Source organism: Antennarius striatus, chromosome 5 (genome assembly GCF_040054535.1).
Source record: "Antennarius striatus isolate MH-2024 chromosome 5, ASM4005453v1, whole genome shotgun sequence".
NCBI classification, from domain to species: domain Eukaryota; kingdom Metazoa; phylum Chordata; class Actinopteri; order Lophiiformes; family Antennariidae; genus Antennarius; species Antennarius striatus.
This window is the reverse complement of record NC_090780.1, coordinates 8,107,062-8,124,583: the sequence shown is the minus strand read 5'-3', so window position 1 is coordinate 8,124,583 and position 17,522 is coordinate 8,107,062. Positions and strand designations below refer to the sequence as shown.

The 17,522-nt window shown below is 41.9% G+C and overlaps 2 protein-coding genes across 4 annotated transcripts in view; one reads left to right on the top strand and one right to left on the bottom strand.

Annotated features, from left to right (window-relative positions):
• col2a1b (collagen, type II, alpha 1b) overlaps nucleotides 1-4,960 on the top strand; it is a 48,672-nt gene extending 43,712 nt beyond the window's left edge. For all 3 annotated transcript variants that reach the window (XM_068316451.1, XM_068316448.1, XM_068316449.1), the window contains 9 exons: nucleotides 44-151; nucleotides 957-1,010; nucleotides 1,228-1,335; nucleotides 1,564-1,617; nucleotides 1,767-1,874; nucleotides 2,872-3,160; nucleotides 3,297-3,484; nucleotides 3,683-3,925; nucleotides 4,150-4,960. In XM_068316451.1, the coding sequence (XP_068172552.1) occupies nucleotides 44-151; nucleotides 957-1,010; nucleotides 1,228-1,335; nucleotides 1,564-1,617; nucleotides 1,767-1,874; nucleotides 2,872-3,160; nucleotides 3,297-3,484; nucleotides 3,683-3,925; nucleotides 4,150-4,296 (1,299 nt within the window). In that variant the 3' untranslated portion in view covers nucleotides 4,297-4,960. The remainder of the gene's footprint in view (nucleotides 1-43; nucleotides 152-956; nucleotides 1,011-1,227; nucleotides 1,336-1,563; nucleotides 1,618-1,766; nucleotides 1,875-2,871; nucleotides 3,161-3,296; nucleotides 3,485-3,682; nucleotides 3,926-4,149) is intronic.
• Nucleotides 4,961-6,527: 1,567 nt separating this feature from the next.
• LOC137596033 (leucine-rich repeat-containing protein 3-like) lies at nucleotides 6,528-11,355 on the bottom strand. Its single transcript, XM_068316452.1, has 2 exons — nucleotides 11,146-11,355; nucleotides 6,528-9,525 (listed from the first exon to the last, which is right to left on the bottom strand). Exon 2 carries the CDS (start codon nucleotides 9,477-9,479, stop codon nucleotides 8,604-8,606), a length of 876 nt encoding a protein of 291 aa, XP_068172553.1. The 5' UTR covers nucleotides 9,480-9,525; nucleotides 11,146-11,355; the 3' UTR covers nucleotides 6,528-8,603.
• Nucleotides 11,356-17,522: the final 6,167 nt, after the last annotated feature.

Sequence of the window (17,522 nt, the reverse complement as noted above, 5' to 3'; positions counted from 1 at the left end):
TGAAATGCGCGACCTTTCTGTGCTTGTGCCCTTTGTGCTGTAGGGTGATCGTGGTAACACTGGTCCTGCTGGTGCTCCCGGTGCTCCAGGGGCTCCTGGTGCTCCTGGTCCAGTTGGTCCCACAGGCAAACAGGGAGACAGAGGAGAGTCTGTGAGTAGTGTCCCCCAATACAAAACCTGATGTAGCGTCTTTCTAATGCAGGTTCTTCATGGGGTTGAAGATTGTGTGTCCCCGTTAAGTTTAGGGCAGGCTCCACATTTAAAGGCTGCATTGACCTGCTTAACCAGCATAAAGCCTGACTGAAGTGTTTGTTCTACACAAATTCACTTGTAGTTGAAGTGAAATATTCGTATCTATGATCCTCATCAACATGATAGTGAGTCAGCAAATTTTAATAAAGATGTGACTCACTTTTAACCTTAATTAGGCATCAAATTCACTTCATTGCACAATCATCTCATTCCAAAAGACCATATTTTGAAAAGCTATATTCTTTAGTTAAAATAATTTTGATGTAAATAATGGCCCAATTAAAGTACAGATTTATCAAAGACAAGAGTGTGTGTGTGCGTGCGTGCGTGCGTGCGTGCGTGCGTGTGTGTGCATGGTTGTCTGTCTTTGTGTGTAGCTCCGCGGTGCACTGTCGTCACACCCGGAGTTTCCCCCGCCTCACGCGCTATGACAGCTGGGATAGGCTCCAGCTGCCCACAAGCGGATGAAGCAGACGGAAAATGAATGAATGAACTTATCAAAGACACATAATATACTAGCATACAACATGTTAACAGTCAATTTGTAAAAGAAATGAGCATAAAAAAATTGTTAGAAACCAAGCACTATTAAATGAACTAATATTATTAATATAGACTGTTACTATATATATATATACAGTATGTAATCAGTCATTTAAGTTTCTATGTCACCATCATGACCTTCTTTCATTTTTCTTTCACAGGGAGCACAAGGACCTGCTGGACCTTCAGGACCTGCTGGAGCCAGGGGAATGCCTGTATGATGCCTTAATATTGAGACTCACCGTTTTGTTGTTGTACAGAAGTTGAATTTAACCTTGAAATTCCTAGTATCATTAATGCAGACAAATAGTGAAATGTTAGGAGGTTGTTTTCCAAATTAAAAAATATTCCTCACAAAAAAATCCTTGTCTGTATGCATAAACATGATTAACAAATCTGGTTCTGATCAGGCTATTGTTCATCTGACCTCAGGGACCTCAAGGACCCCGTGGAGACAAGGGTGAGGGTGGAGAATCTGGTGAGAGAGGACAGAAGGGACACAGAGGCTTCACTGGTCTGCAGGGTCTGCCTGGACCTCCAGTAAGTTTCCATACTGAATCAATGTGCATTACCTGTCGTGCACAGAAATTATGATGAAACAATAGAATCTTGTGTATAATAATGCACTAATAAAAAAAATCAAGCCATACTGTAAGAGTTAGGATCATAAAACTAATCAGAACTATTATATTGCATTCTGTGTGGTCATGAAAATGTAACATTTGACTTTGCAGAGAACATCATGTATGAATGTAATAATGTGTTCAGGGTCAAGCTGGAGACCAGGGTGCTACTGGACCTTCTGGACCTTCTGGACAAAGAGTGAGTCCTGATGTTACCAAGTTACTCCATTATAGCAGTAATCTGGATTATTCCTCTGAATTTAAAGACAAATGGAATATGTTTGTTTACGTCGTTGTATTTGGTTTTTGACATCAGCAATCAGTGTTTCCTTCTGTCCTTGTATACAGGGTCCACCTGGACCTGTTGGCCCGGCTGGAAAGGATGGAGGAAACGGTTTGCCAGGACCCATTGGACCCCCTGGGCCCCGCGGTCGCAGTGGAGAGACTGGCCCCTCAGTGAGTAACCGTGATAGGTTGTTGTCCTTCAAAAGAGAAACTACTCTGATATTATTCTGGGTTAAAAATACCTTTAAAAAAGAAAATGTGATTCAAATGCTTTTGTAACATACTAAATTCAAGTATTGTGTACAATATTTTTAGCCAGTTTAATATACTGTATATAGTAACACAAACAGTGTTGTCCCCTAGTTCATGTATGTTACCGTCCATGTAATATGTCCCACATGTTATTATGTCTTTTTTTTCCTAACTGCATTCTGCGCTTCATATTTAAAACTACAGCAAAAATACAAGAAAATCCGAAAAATAAACCACAAGCAAAGTAGCCCAAACTGATTTGATGGAAAATGTTGGAAACTATGAAATGAAGGTTTTTCTATTAATATCATTCTTCCTTGTTGTTTTAAGTCAGACTTGTATCAGCAAAATCAATTTTACAAGTGTTTACAAGTGGAGCAGCAAAATATATTTTTTTCTGTTCTCTTGAGGCCACGATGTAATTCTGGATGCTTTAGCAGCAGCAGTCACAGTTTTGCTTGGTTTGAATCTTAAACAGTATTTTCTTCAAAGCGTATTGAAAGAAAAATGTTCCACTAATTTTTTGTATGACACAAATTGCTTTGTTGAAACATTTTGGTAATATTTTGATATCTAATAATAGCTAATGGAGGTCATATTAGAAAATAATATAGGGTATTCATTCGTTACTATTATTTCACACATTAGGGAAAGTTTTCATTATATTTAACAACAACATATTTGTCAAAATTTACTTAGAAGCTTCAACATTCTCTGTTTCTGGGCAATAAAGGTTGTTATAAAGGCTAAGTTCCTCATTAAATAAATAAATTTTGCAATTAATTTTTAAATGGTGATAAAACAAAAAGAGGAGGGACAGGTTACTTTAAAGATCACAACTAAAAAAGACATGATCAGAACAAGGAATCTGAGATATAGTAATAATAATCTTGCAATTTTTCTTCCTTTCCCTTAGGGTCCCCCTGGAAACCCAGGACCCCCTGGTCCTCCTGGTCCCCCCGGTCCTGGCATTGACATGTCTGCTTTCGCTGGTCTCGGTCAGACTGAAAAGGGCCCTGATCCCCTCAGGTACATGAGGGCCGACCAGGCTTCTGGTAACCTCCGTCAACATGATGCTGAGGTCGATGCCACACTCAAGAGTCTCAACAACCAGATTGAGAACATCCGCAGCCCGGAGGGATCCAAGAAGAACCCGGCTCGCACCTGCAGAGACCTGAAGCTTTGTCATCCCGACTGGAAGAGCGGTGAGTGACGTTTAATGAGTGAGTCCTCAAGACGAGAAGTTTCCGTACAATATTTTTATCATTATACAGTAAAAGCTATCAACTTATTATGTCACCAGAGATGAGACATAAAATGCTAAACCTTTTTTCCCTGCAGGAGAGTACTGGATTGATCCCAATCAGGGCTGCACTGTTGATGCAATCAAGGTCTTCTGCAACATGGAGACAGGGGAGTCCTGCGTCCGTGCTAAGCCTTCCAGCATCCCTCGCAAGAACTGGTGGTCCAGCAAGAGCAAGGACCTCAAACATGTCTGGTTTGGAGAGACAATGAATGGAGGACTCCATGTAAGCAGCACCCTGGTTTTTATTTATCAGATGAGCTAAAACACACACTCCTCTGTCTTCTATTAATGCTGTAATAAAACAGAGAGTGACAGACACATTATGCTATGGCATTTACACATAATGGCTTGATTTCTACATTTTCGTTGTTGTTTGTTGTTAATATTAATGCTTCTTGTCACTTTATCGTCCTCTGTGCAGTTCAGCTACGGTGATGACACCCTGGCACCAAACACTGCATCCATTCAGATGACCTTCCTGAGGCTGCTGTCCACTGAGGCTTCTCAAAACCTCACCTACCACTGTAAGAACAGCGTGGCCTACATGGATGCCTCAACAGGGAACCTGAAGAAGGCCGTGATCCTGCAGGGATCCAACGATGTAGAAATCAGAGCCGAGGGCAACAGTCGCTTCACTTACAGCGTGATAGAGGACGGCTGCACGGTAAGACTGGACAGAGTCAAGATGGACGTACAACATTTCAGTTAAACATGCATGCCACGAATCTTAGAACATTGTAAGAAATATGAGGGATGTTAAAACTGTTATAGAAAGAATCTGACTCTCTCTACTATTCACTGAACTCACCAAGAAATTTACATTTTCTGCAATTACAGAGCAAGTCATAGGTCATTTAACAGCCATTGTGTCTCTCTTCCCTCATGCAGAAACACACGGGACAGTGGGGCAAGACAATGATTGAGTACAGATCACAGAAGACCTCTCGTCTGCCCATTGTGGACATTGCCCCCATGGATATTGGTGGTGCAAATCAGGAGTTTGGAGTTGAAGTTGGTTCGGTCTGCTTCTTGTAAGGAACGAGGGATCGAAAAGAGAAAGAAGTGGAGATTTGACAAAATAAAATGAAATGAAAGAGGTGCACACTTTAGATCATAGAGGAGAGAGAAAGAGTGAAAAATAAATATCGAGACACTTTTTTAAATGGGACTTTTTTTCTAAGTAAAAGTGCGTAGGATAACTGCACTGATTGGCACCACATCTGTGAATCATCCAGCATTGCATCCAGACAACCGCCCCTATGGACAGTCGGCATTTACCAAAAGCCCCACTTCCCACCACTGAACAGCAATCCAGCTACCCCACCCCATAAACAGGAAGGAGGAAGTATGAGGAGAGGGCAGGAACATACCAGGGAACAAAAGAGAGAAAGATGTGTTGGTGTTATTTATTTATTGTTTAAGTTTGGGTCCCAGGTGTGATAGGACGGAGTTTTTGCTAAGTATTAAAAATCCCACTTACACATTATTTAAAAGAAACCTGATCTATCAGCTTCCTCTCTTACTTCCTCTTTTGTAATCACCCCATCACTCATGTACCATATCCACTACAGCATATATGTCTTTGAAACCAAAAAATCTAGCTTCATAGAAAGTGCAGGTTTTCCTATTTCTACCACCAGTGTGTATCAAAACGTTACTGTGTATTATAATAAAGATCAATGGTGCTATTGTTGTAAAACAGTCTATTTTTTAAAAATCAGGTACTCACAAGCAGTGACTTATATATATATATATATATATATATATATATATATATATACACAGTATATATATATGTGTGTGTGTATGTATGTACGTATATATGTATATATATATATATATATATATATATATATATATATATATATACACACAGTATATATATATGTGTGTGTGTATGTATGTACGTATATATGTATATGTATATATAACTGTGGAGTGTGTATACACAAACATATATATAGACAGTTTCTTAGAGTATCTCACCCGGGGACTTCAGGGTGATAAATGTGCCTGCCTCACCCCACCTTCCTGCTTCTCCCCCATCCACCCCACCTCCCCATATGTAAACAACTGTGACCATGAGCCACGACGAATTTATACCATCAAGGAATATTTAATTTGGAATTAAACCCTGATTTAGTTTTTATATTCTAAAGCTACCTCACACTAAAAAATATCCTCCAAAATTTAGGCTAAGCCCATTTACTCCCTGATTCTTTGTGTATGAATTCCCATATTTTAATTATCTGTCTGACCGTTGGTCATGAAACCCCAGTCTGCTGTCCCCCACTCCTACCCCACCCCATTTGCTGTTACCTTTGACGGCTCCACCTCTCTCAACTTCCTCCCATCATTCCCCTCTTGCAGGATGTGTCCTCTGCGTCGGCTTACACACTTCACTCACACACACACACAGTAGAACAGATTCGGGTGTGGTCTGCTTGTTCTACAGCCAGCGCAGGGACCTCATTTTGTGTGAGGTTGTGTATATTTTTTATTATTAATAATAGTACTATTATTAATAATAATAGAATTATATTATAATGGTCATGACTTGTTTTTGTTACGTTTTAATTAATGTAAATTGGAAATAAAATACGATAACAAGTGAAAGGCTTTGCTTTTTATTTCAATCCTGTTTTGTTCTCCCTCATGCTAAAATATCTGGGGTAGTGGCTTTGACTCATCCCCCAAAGAAATTTCCTACATGAAGTCACACCAAACATGTCACTGTTCCCGGTTCCCACTGTGTGATAGTGCAAGCGATATATTTCCAGGGGGAGAAACACATCAGATTTCAAGAAAAAGCAGTGGAGAAATGGATGACTGCCGTGTCATTCTGATTGAGTTTGATGACTTGTGGAATAAAAAAACTAATAAAACTTGAAAAGGGAGGTGGTAGCAAACAAATTACATGGGTTAAAATGGTTTTAAAATGATTACCTTTGGTTAAATCACAGAACAACAGATCGCAGAAATGCTGCCAAGTATGATCAGTTTTTTGTGTGGATTTACAATGTTTTTCGATATAGTTTCATTCTTGTACTTTTCATTTTTGTGCTTTTTTCGAATGACAGGAGCAAATAAATGTTGGAATATTTGTATGAATAAAGTAAAACGGTGTTCTTGCATTCCTATGTATATTATTTTTATATTATTTAATAACAATGATAATAATAAGAATTATAATGACAAAGCACTTACAGAAAAACTTGCTTCTTGAGTTTTGAATTATCTGCATCCCTGGACCATAATGACCCAAAAGGTAATTACAGACAGTATTGACACTCAGGACACTGAACTCTGGCACAAAATTGAATGACAAGTGATGAACACATAACATTCATGAAATATGTTGCTACATCAACAGTGCTATACATTTATACACAGACAATGAGCCTGTCGAATATCTCTCCCTTTAGCCTGTGCTCTACCAACAAAGTTCTTTCGTGGACCAGCTGCCAACCGCAGTCATCCAGTTTAACTTCTTCTAGTTCTTACTCACAGAATGTCTTCCTCTTGAATAACGATACAGGATTTCACTATAATTTACACACAACACACATACAGTATATTCAGCAGGATACACAGAGAAGTGTTCCACTTAAGGTGTTATGGTAACTTCATATAACCACGTAACCTTTGAATCCATATGTTTGTGCTGGCATGACACTGAGTTATGTTGTTTTACATCAATTTTAGAGTTGTACAAAGGTTTAAATGTGTGTCTGAGTAGAGCAAAAATTACTTGATCTGATTTAGAGTTTGTATTTTCCTCATTTCTAAGGTGTCTTGAACACAGCACTAATGCTAGGGGATTACGTGCTAAGGTTACCACAATGACAACATGCTATAGCATTGTCCTATTACAGTTGTATGTTGGGTATGTGTCAAAAATAATTTCCAAAGAAATACTATTACAATACACAGTACGTAGGATAACATTGATGTTTGTACCAAATTTAATCACAATCCTTCAGGTGATAACTAGAGCTATACTGGTAGCACGGCTAAATCCATATTATTGAACCTGAAGTTTTCCACCAAATTAGTTTGTTATCCCTTAAAGTAAATATATTTTGAATGACCAATAGTTTGCAAGAATATGACATTAAAAGAAACTGAGGAAAGATTAACCTAATTATCTGTAGAAGTAAATGTTGTCTGCCGTAACATCCAGTCAACAAACGCTCATTTGCATCCTGAGCACCAGGCTATAAAAACTGATTCTGCCCATTACACACAGACGCTTTAAGACCTTCTATTTAGTGAAGAATTACAAATACTCACAAACATGATACACCCATTCTTAACAGAATTATGCTCTCCAGCTACTTCTGCATTCAATATGATTACAATTAATTCCAATTAAATTTAAAACATGTCTGTTGATGTCAAGGAGTAGAATATCAATTAAACTGTTTTTGAATATTCTAATAATGCTTTAAAAGATCTCAGTAATGATACAGCCAATATAGAACAATATGGGAGAATCATACACAGTATTTGTATGGAGCAATCAGTGGAAGGCAGATTGAAAAGCACTCAAAACATTAATTCAAGCTTAATCAACCTTCCCTCAAGATAAGATCTATAGTAATCAAATTTATATCATAATAAACTATATAAATAAACTCCAGGAATTTAGAGTATTCCTGGAACAGTCGGGAATAACCGTCGGTAGCTGTCCAGATATGTTCGAGGTGTTTGTTTGCTGCTGCTTGGGTATGAAATATGTCACCTCCAACTCAAACGATTTTCTGAGAGTGAATGTAATCCAGCGGGTTTTGTGATTGTGTATGGGGAAAGGCTTTGAATTGCATCCATGCAATATCAGTGTTGTCAAAGTAAAAGCCATAACAATGAAAAGGAACACCACGGACGCGCACACACACACACACATCATGAACACTCTAGCTGATTAAATCTCAAGGGTCAGTTGGTCAAACTCTTCTAATTAGAGCTTAAGGAAAGACAAAAGACGACAGCATGAGGTTTGATGGGACAAGAAAAAGAAAGGAAATAGATGGAAAAGTGGCTTTCAGGGTCCTAAAGTTTGTAAAATATAAACAATCATTCTTTTTCCATTATTTTATTCTACAGTATAGTCTTATTTTCAGTTTGGACTCTGTATATAATGAGTAAACCAACAAAAACATTAGTTTCTAAAAGAAGAAAAAGAAAAAGAAAAACAGGAAGAAATAAAATGTATAATAATATACAGAAACATGTTGGGGGTTGCAGCAGAAAGGTCGCAAAAATATTCATTGTTATGCACACCATCCTATAATCGCCTCACATGTACTCCATAAAGATTTTTATCAGCTTCTCTCAGTATTTCAGAACCCAGTACTCAGAGTATCTGTCTCTGTGGGAGTCTTGTGTGGGCTTGGCAAGCTCTTCAGGTATTCCAAATGGCGTCGGGCCTCGGCCTGGTTTTGTCTCACATAATACACTACATACACAATGACCATAAAGAACCATATAAACATTGTCACCAGCATTGCCACATCAGTGGTTTTTCTCTGCATGCTGCAGAAGTTCACCCCAGAATCCAACAACTTCACCAGGGGTTGTCCTGCGTGCTCACCCTGTGACCCCGGGTCATCCCACCTGCTCCCCTCGCCCACTCCCCGCACAGAACTCTCACAGATGATCCCATTTACTGTCTCGGGCTCCAGGTTAAGAGTCTCCATCAGCTCCTGAAGAATGCAGTCGCAGTGCCAGGGGTTGTGGTAGAGCCGTGTCTTTGCACGAGTTGAGCCAAACTCCTCCCTGCTGGCCTGCCTTAGCTGATTATGGGAAAGGTCCAGCAGGCGTAGCTCGGGCCCCAAATGCCGCAGGGCCCCCGAGGCCAGCGAGTCAATGCGGTTGTGGGACAGGTCAAGATCCTGTAGGTGGACGAGATCTTTGAAGGCACTCTCTGGAATGTTACGGATGTAGTTGCGTTCCAGGTGGAGCGAGACAGTTTCTGGTGGGATCCCCTCTGGGATCTCCCGCAACCCGGCATCGGAACACTGAACTGTGGCTGTGTCCCAGGCACAGTGGCAGCTCTCTGGGCACTGGGAGGAAGTTTGGCCCCACAGGTCGGCAAACAAGAGCAAGAGGCACAGCCACGAACAAAGATTGGCTCCTTTACCTCCCCATCTTCCTCTGCTGGTACATCTGTCCTCACACCAGCCAGTGCACATCGCCTCACCATAGTCCCCTGACATACAACAGGTCCCAGTCAGACACCACTCACGATCACACCAGGGGAACCTGAATGAGTGAGAGAAAAAAAAGGTGTTTAAAAGATGACTTACCCTTTGTCTGCCTTCCTGCTCACCCTTTAAATGTGATCAAACAGTGTCAGAGGTGAGCCGTGAGGTTGTTAGGAGGTGGAGGAGCAGGACACAAAAAGTCATAGGGTAAAGACAGGATAACGAAATGGGTTTGGGCTATTTAATCTGGTAAAATCTGCATGGAGAGACGCTGAAATGCAAAAGCACCAAAGCAAAAGGAAAACACGTTCTGTGAAAAAAAACAACAACAAAAAAAACATCCCTTGGTATTCACTACAGCAACTGTAGCTAAATTAATACAGGCTGAAAAATCATCCATTTTTGTAATAAAAGGAAATTAATCATAATACATGATGAGCCACGGTCCTCTCACTGTTTTCCCCCAGATCAAATTCACGACCAAAGAAGCAAAGCATCAAATTACGGTCATCATTGCATGTTAATCCAATTGATTCCCTTTATTTTTCTCTCATAAAGTCATGGCCCCTTTATCATAATCCATAAGTATCAGAGGTGGAAGGTTGCATTGTAGGGCTGGAGGTTCGACGGGGGTGTGATCAATACCCCAAGTATTGCCTGCTGCACTATTAACAGCATGAACATCAATCCTACCTGCATGTGTCCCACCTTGTCAATAACTGACAGGACTAGAAAAATACACACCTGAGGTGTTCACATCCGCACACCACTGCTGCATTACAGGACATTTTTTTCACTGGAGAATACCAATGTGTGTGTTTGTGGAATTCATTTAGAGCCACTTAGACCTCATCTACTTGTGTGTGTGTGTGACTTTTTATCTGTGCTCCTCTGAAAACGGTGTGTGTTTGTCTGGACAATCTAATCAGTTTCCAGAACATTCTGATTCAGGATGATGCCTTTGTTCCAAAACAGAAAGAAAAAGACACAGAATGTGATTAGAGGACCCCCCCCCTCCCACACACACACACACACACACACACACACAACTCCATCTGACACTGTCCTGGGTTCAGTTGATTAGGCCAATACTGACTACCTTGATGGACAGACAGCTCACTGATGTCCGTGACCCAGAGTGGAGGTGAGCGTGGAGTTTTCCACTCCATTACACGACCAGCCGTGAACGTATGCTGCTGAATGTAGATGCATGCAAATCCCCAATTAACAAAAATAACCATCTGCTGCATGCTTATGAATGGAAATTAAAATACAGATGGCTTTCTGATTACAGTTGATGGATTCGGTTTCCACTTAGATTAAATTAAAAAATTGCAGAAACCACAGCGTGGTGTTTCATCACGATAAGTTGCGTGGAAGTCGTGAAATTTAAGGGGAAAATAAAATCTAGACGATGAAATAATAGAATCTGAGTGAATCAATCAACTCCACATTTGGAAGGTAACACAAGGATGCTTTTTTTCCCCCTTCCTCATAATAAAAACGCGTCATTATTTGTAACTTTTAGTTGTGAGAGGAGTTTAAAAGAAGCTTTCTCTACCTTAGATTTAATTAAAAGATGACCACAACGTGGAACAACAACGGATACAACACAACTCACAATTAGTCACGTTATTATTTCAGAAGTAAATGGCTGTCAAATTTACGCACGGCTTACCTGTCAAATGGTTTCTTGTGAACTTTGATGTCTGGACGGCAGATTCTTTCGTTCTTCTTTTTAAAAATCAGTTTGCAGGTTTTCCTCGGGTTTCCCCCGGCAGCATGTTGAACATCATCAGCGCCTTCCTCTCCAGTGAGAACACACGGGTGGGAAAATTACACGAGTGACGCCCGGAGTTGGTGCGTGTGGTTTGTATCCTGCGGTCGGTTTCAGTCCAACCAAGATATAATGATGACCCCCCCCGCCCCCATCACCATCCCCATCCCCATCCCCGCCCCCATCCCCATCACCACCCCCATCCCCATCCCCACCTCCGCCCCCATCCCCATCCCCGCCCTCCCTCTGTGCGCGCGTGTGCAACAAAGTCAAACACGGGCGGTGGGAGGTGTGCCACTCCTCCCGCTCCCACCCCATAGATGGCATCAAGACACCCCCTCCATGTGAGGTATTAAATCAGTTTCCTTTAAGTTATAATTAGATTCTGAAAATAATTTCTTCCTGCAAAGTATGATTGAGTCACACTCAAGAGAAACACAGGTGGATAAAGTTAAAATAGGATCTCAAAGCGATGTAGACGAGACAGTCAGAGACTGCAACATCCCGCCACACCCCTGAATTCAACATTTTACCCTGACCTAGACATTTTTGTGCCTCTGGCTTCTGAAAAAGTTGCTTTTCGTTTTGTGATTAAACAAAACAAATCGGGTTTCAGACACATGTCTGAAACCCGATTATATCTCATCGGGTTTCAAACATGTGTACCTAAAGAGGTACAGTGCGCTGTTGTTCCTCGCAGTTAATGAGTTCGAGGTACCACACGCTATTAATGAATTCCACGATAGAGCAACGTACTATTTATCTCATTATTTACGGTAATTTAAATGTTTATGAACCCTCCCCATACCGATATTAAACCACCTTCTATCTGTTTTACCTTTTCCTACACTCTTATCGACTGTTTAAAGCACCTTTGTGTCTCACAGATGTCCGAGACTCACAGAACGTAGCACACTTCAGCCAATAGAATGCATTTACGTGACTGCTTTCCAAAAATCCATGAGTACAACAGGTGAAATTTGACCTTGACCTAGTTTTCTCAAAGTCAAGGTCATCATCTTATTTACATTCCCTTTGCTGCCCGAGTAATGTGCTTTTTGTTTAATGTTTCTATCTGCAACAGTTGTGAAGATATTTGGTGGACAATAGATATAGTACCTAAGGCACCGATGAGAGTCTGTGGAGTTTAAGTGAGTGATGGCCTCCTTCTAGAGGTAAGATCTTAAGATCCAAGCCCGACCTGGCCCAAACGTTTTTAATAAATATATATTTATGTATTATGTATCTCAAACGATCTATGGATATTAAACTAAGGAATACCCTTATAAAATAAATTATTTAGGTAAAACAGAGGCGCTGTATTAGAAACATCCATCTACAATACCTGCTCAGTTCCCTCCGTGCGTCAGCTGTATCTTCTCCTGTCACTTGCCTCTACTGAAAGTAGAGGTAAGATCTTACCTCTACTGAAAGTAGAGGTAAGATCTTAAGCCCGAATCCAAGCCCGACCCGGCCCGGCTCAAAATGTCAATAATTACGTTCAGGTCGGGTCGGGCTTTGATACCCTCTGGCTCGGGCCGGGTTGGGCTTTAATACCCGTGGGCTCGTTTCGGGTCGGGCTGGATTTTTTAGGCCCGATCTTACCTCTACCTCCTTCAGGATGTCAAGTGGGCGCTCTCTTTCACTGATGTTTCGCTGATTGACCCACAACACCTCCAGATGATTCAGCAGTGATTCCCAGCATCCTAGGTTCACTCTCTAGATGCCATCAGCTCACTTGAAGGCCCAGGTCGGATCCTTTCTTTTCATCGACAGCCACTGGCTCCCCTTCTTGGCAGCCTTAAAGAGGTCGTTGACTCCCTGCCTGTGGGCCTTCCCTCGCACTCCCATCTCTCTGAGTAGCCTGAATGTTGAGGTGGCTACAAATCCTCTGCAGTCTACCTCCACTGGGCGTAGCATCGCTTTCCAGCCTTGTTGTTGTGCATCCACAGCAAGGTCAGCATACCTCAGCTTCTTCCGCTCATAAGCCTCCTCCACTGCACCCTCCCAAGGTACCGTGAGCTCTATGATGTAGACAAGCTTGAGCGAGGTTGACCACAGAACAAGGTCCGGACGCAGGTTGGTGGATGCTATCTCAGGCGGGAAGCAGAGTTTTTTGTCCTGGTCTGCCAGCAGCTTCCAGTCTCATGCTTTGCCCAGCTGTGCAACATCAGTTCTTATGGTGGCGTTCCTGGCCTGTCCATCTTGGATGGTGTTGGGTGCCAACGGGACAGGGGAGGAAGGGCATTCACAGCTATGTGTTGACCCTCCAGCACCACTGAAAGACACCTTTGCTCCTGGTTGTGCCACCAGATGTATCGGCCCTGGGTGAGGCTGGTCCTACATCCCACCAAGATATGTCTCAATGTTCTCGGACTTGGGCTAGAGGTTGTGAGGGACTGAGCCAAAGGCATTCGCGGGGTCCAGGAATACCAAAAGGAGATCTTTTCCCTCCTTCTTGGCAACCTTTATGATGCCAGATGACACTAGCATGTTCCACACACCCTGAGAAGCCTGAGATGCCTACTTTCTGGATTGACGTGTTAATCATGTTGTTTCCTTGCAGGTATACTGCCAGCCAATGAGCAACCACACTGAAGAAGATTTTTCCTTCAACATTTAAAAGGCTGATCTAGCAGAACTGGCCAATCTCAGAACCGTCCTTTTCGTTGGGGATAAGGATCCCTCCAGATCTCCGCCATGACGTTGGTATCTCCTTCTTTTACCACACAACTTTCATCAGTTTTCAAAGGAATTGTAGGACATCTGGTGTGTTTTTGTATAGCCTATAAGGGACTCCATTGGGGCCTGGAGCTGATGTGTTCCTTGCTCCACACACAGTTTTGTCCACTTTGCTCCACTTAGGTGGACCGACTTCTAGCTCATACTTTGGTGGACTGAGTGGTGGCATGTCAGATGGGAGTGCAACCTCTTCCTGGTGTCGGTCATCTGTACAATACTGTCTCAGATGTTCTTCCAAGTTGGCCTTTGACACTTAGAGACTTCCACTCTTCTTTGTGAAAAGACTTTTCACAAATTTGAACGGGTCTTTGTAGAAGCTTGTTCTTGCTTGCTCCTTCCTCCTACGTTTCTTCATGAGGTTTTCAGCTCTCCTCAGTGTTGCAAGCCTGTTCTGGGTCTCTTCCTGGAGCAGGTTTATTCCTTTCTCCTCCTCTGTAGCCTTCTGCGATTGCTTTTTCAGCTGCCTCCTTTCTTTGACTAGGTGGTCCATTTCTATCTACCATCTGGACTTGATGGGACTTGATGGAGTAGACCGCTTACCTTCAGCCACTGTGAATGCGCTGCTCCATAGACATAGATTAGGTTTCCCATTCCCTCTAACTTCTTCACGATGGTGCCTTTCATCCCTTTTTAAGATGTTGAAGTGTTGACCTCCTTCCACAGCGACCTCTCGCAGGATTTTGTCCAGTTGACTAATGGTCTTCCCCCCAGTATCTTCTTCTCTGCTGTTGGACGTGATGCGTTGGATTCAGGTTGCTGTCCTACGCCTTGTTCTTTAATTAATCACTCCTATTGTTTCCAGTTTTAGAGTATTGAAGGTCAAGTGGAAACATCCCTCATCTGTCACTGTAGAAAAACCTCAAAATGTGGATACAACATAATCTGCAACAAGTGTAAAGATTTCTTTCAACACACAGCCAATTAGGTTTCCACATGCATACAAATGCACGTATGAATTTATAAACAGATGAGAGGTCAAACAACCTTGAGACCCATCCACTACCAGTGCTGCTAATTTCCATATAAATAGTTTGATTATGTAGTCTCCACTCAAACACACACTGTGACACAAACAGCACCTGTAGATGGAAAGTGTTACTTGTGGAGGTTCACTTTTGCGTCGAGAACCCTGCTTTCTCTTTTTTTTAGAAAGAATATCTGCCGATCTACAGATAATTCCTCGGGGGGAAAGTATTCAGTGACAGTTGTGATGGACACTCATTTCCCTGTCTCCCCAGCCTGTTCTGTTCCCAACTACCGGCTGCAAAATATGACAACTCCACACTTGACATATAATACAGAATGCTGCAAGTGTAATGAAGTTTTTCCTTACAGCTGTTTGTTAATATTTTGCACACGATGATTGATTATCTCCATAGTGGCACAACTCTGAGTTACACACAGGAAGAAAATTGCAGCTTTTTAGATATTATAAGGTGGAAAATGAGAAAACACAAGAGAAAAATATATTCCACGCTGTTTTTTCAGGAACTGAGCTTTGACTGAATGGCATGATGGTGTGTGAGGGTTCAGCCGGCAGCCAGAAAAAAATAGAAGTAAAAAAGAACTGATTTGAAGAAAGTTGCTGTGCGGTGACTAGTCGGGATGTTCTCCAGGGAACATTCTGAAAGATTTACATGATTAGAATGTTTGTTGATGACATTGTGAACTCAACTGTAAAAGTGAATCCTAGTCAAGTTTCACTAAAAAAACCTCATTCATCCATTCATCCATCCATCCATTTTCTGCCACTGTATCCGCCGTAGCGGGTCACGGGGAGCTGGAGCCTATCCCAGCTGGCATAGGGCGTGAGGCAGGGGACTACACACAAAGACAGACAAACACACACACACACACACACACTCTCTCTCTCCTACGGGCAATTTGGGACTAGCCAATCAACCTGAAGCGCATGTTTTTTGGAGGTGGGAGGAAGCCAGAGAACCCGGAGAGAACCCACGCATACACAGGGAGAACATGCAAACTCCGCACAGAGCGGGACTCAAACCCGGAACCACCGTGTTGTGAGGCAACAGCGCTACCCACTGCGCCACCGTGCAATTTTGCAAATTGATAAAAACAGTTGAAAGTATCTGAGTTTGTAAGACAGAGTGCATGCATGGTTTATTATCTGTGTCATGACAAGAAGAATGAGGACCATGAAATACATGTCCTGGCTGCATGGTGAATACGGCTGATGGAATGGTGGAGAGACGCACACACAAAAGCAGCAGAGCATTTCTTATACCTATCCTGTCATTCTCGTGGGATTGAATCCACTAAAAACAGGTCAGGCGGGGGCAGGTGTTCTGCTGAGGCTCTCAGTACCCATTTTTCCACAGTGTGGCCAACTGGGACTTACCAGGGCTGGAGATGTCTAAAAGTGCTTACAACCAGGCCTCAGCACAGGTCTGGTTTGTTGCTGTGTTGTTAGAAACCACACCGCACATGGAAAATCATCTGTGCTGACAAAACAAATTATTAAAAATGCTGCTTTGTAGGTACTTAGCTGACAGGAGAGGACATAGTGCTGGCAAGTGCATCAGGTCCTGCAGGAGGAAAAACAAGATCATTGGCTTAAAACAGAAAAAGTCAGGGAAAAGCTTTTGAGAACACCTTAAATGGCAAAATAGTCATCTAATGATTTCCAGCAAACATGCAAGCACACCTGATCATGAATAAGCCTAAATCTGTGCATGCAGGAGTAAAGTAGAAGCTGGAAACTCGAATCAATACATATTAAACTACAAGTGATATTTTTTCTACCCTCACTTTGATGTTCCTTTCAAAGTGATTGCAATTAGATCACGGCGGTGAGCGGGCATGTCTCCTCCTTCAGTGGGGTATACACTGGAAAAAGAGGATCATCTCCTGTATCTCCCAAAACAGCTTAATGCCGGTTGGCAGAGATTACAGCATGAACCATGTGACTGTAAAAGGCAGTCACAAATGTGTATGGATTAGATTGAGAGGTTGGCGAAGGTCCAGGGCAAAAGAGCCGAGCAATAATACTAAAATGCGTGTTTGTCTGTGTGTGTGTGTGTGTGTGTGTGTGTGTGTGTGTGTGTGTGTGTGTGTCAGAGGAGTGCAAAATTATATGCAAGTGAAAGTGTACCTTACTGAGGCTATTAAAAACAGCAGTGCTCGCTCAGCTAAACGGGAAACAATAAATCAGCAGTTTACACTTGAGACTTTATACAGTAAAGGTTAGCTGTATCATTCTGACAGTGTTTTCTGTGAAAACTAACTTAAAGAGAATAAATGTGTTTTAGAGGAGGATTCTCTAAGAACATTAAAATGTCTGTTACAATTGAAAGAGAGACAAAAAAGCCAACGGGTGACAAACAAGATGATAAAATGTGCTTAGCACTGAGGAACTAACAGTCTGCAGCAGTGAACCCGATCAATGATAAATGAGAGAAGACAAGCCAACATTAGCATCTGTATGTAACAGCATATGAAATATTTCTCTGCTGTGGAGTAAACAAAACAAAAAAAAGCATGCCGGCATGCCGATGGAACTGCTCTACGTTACT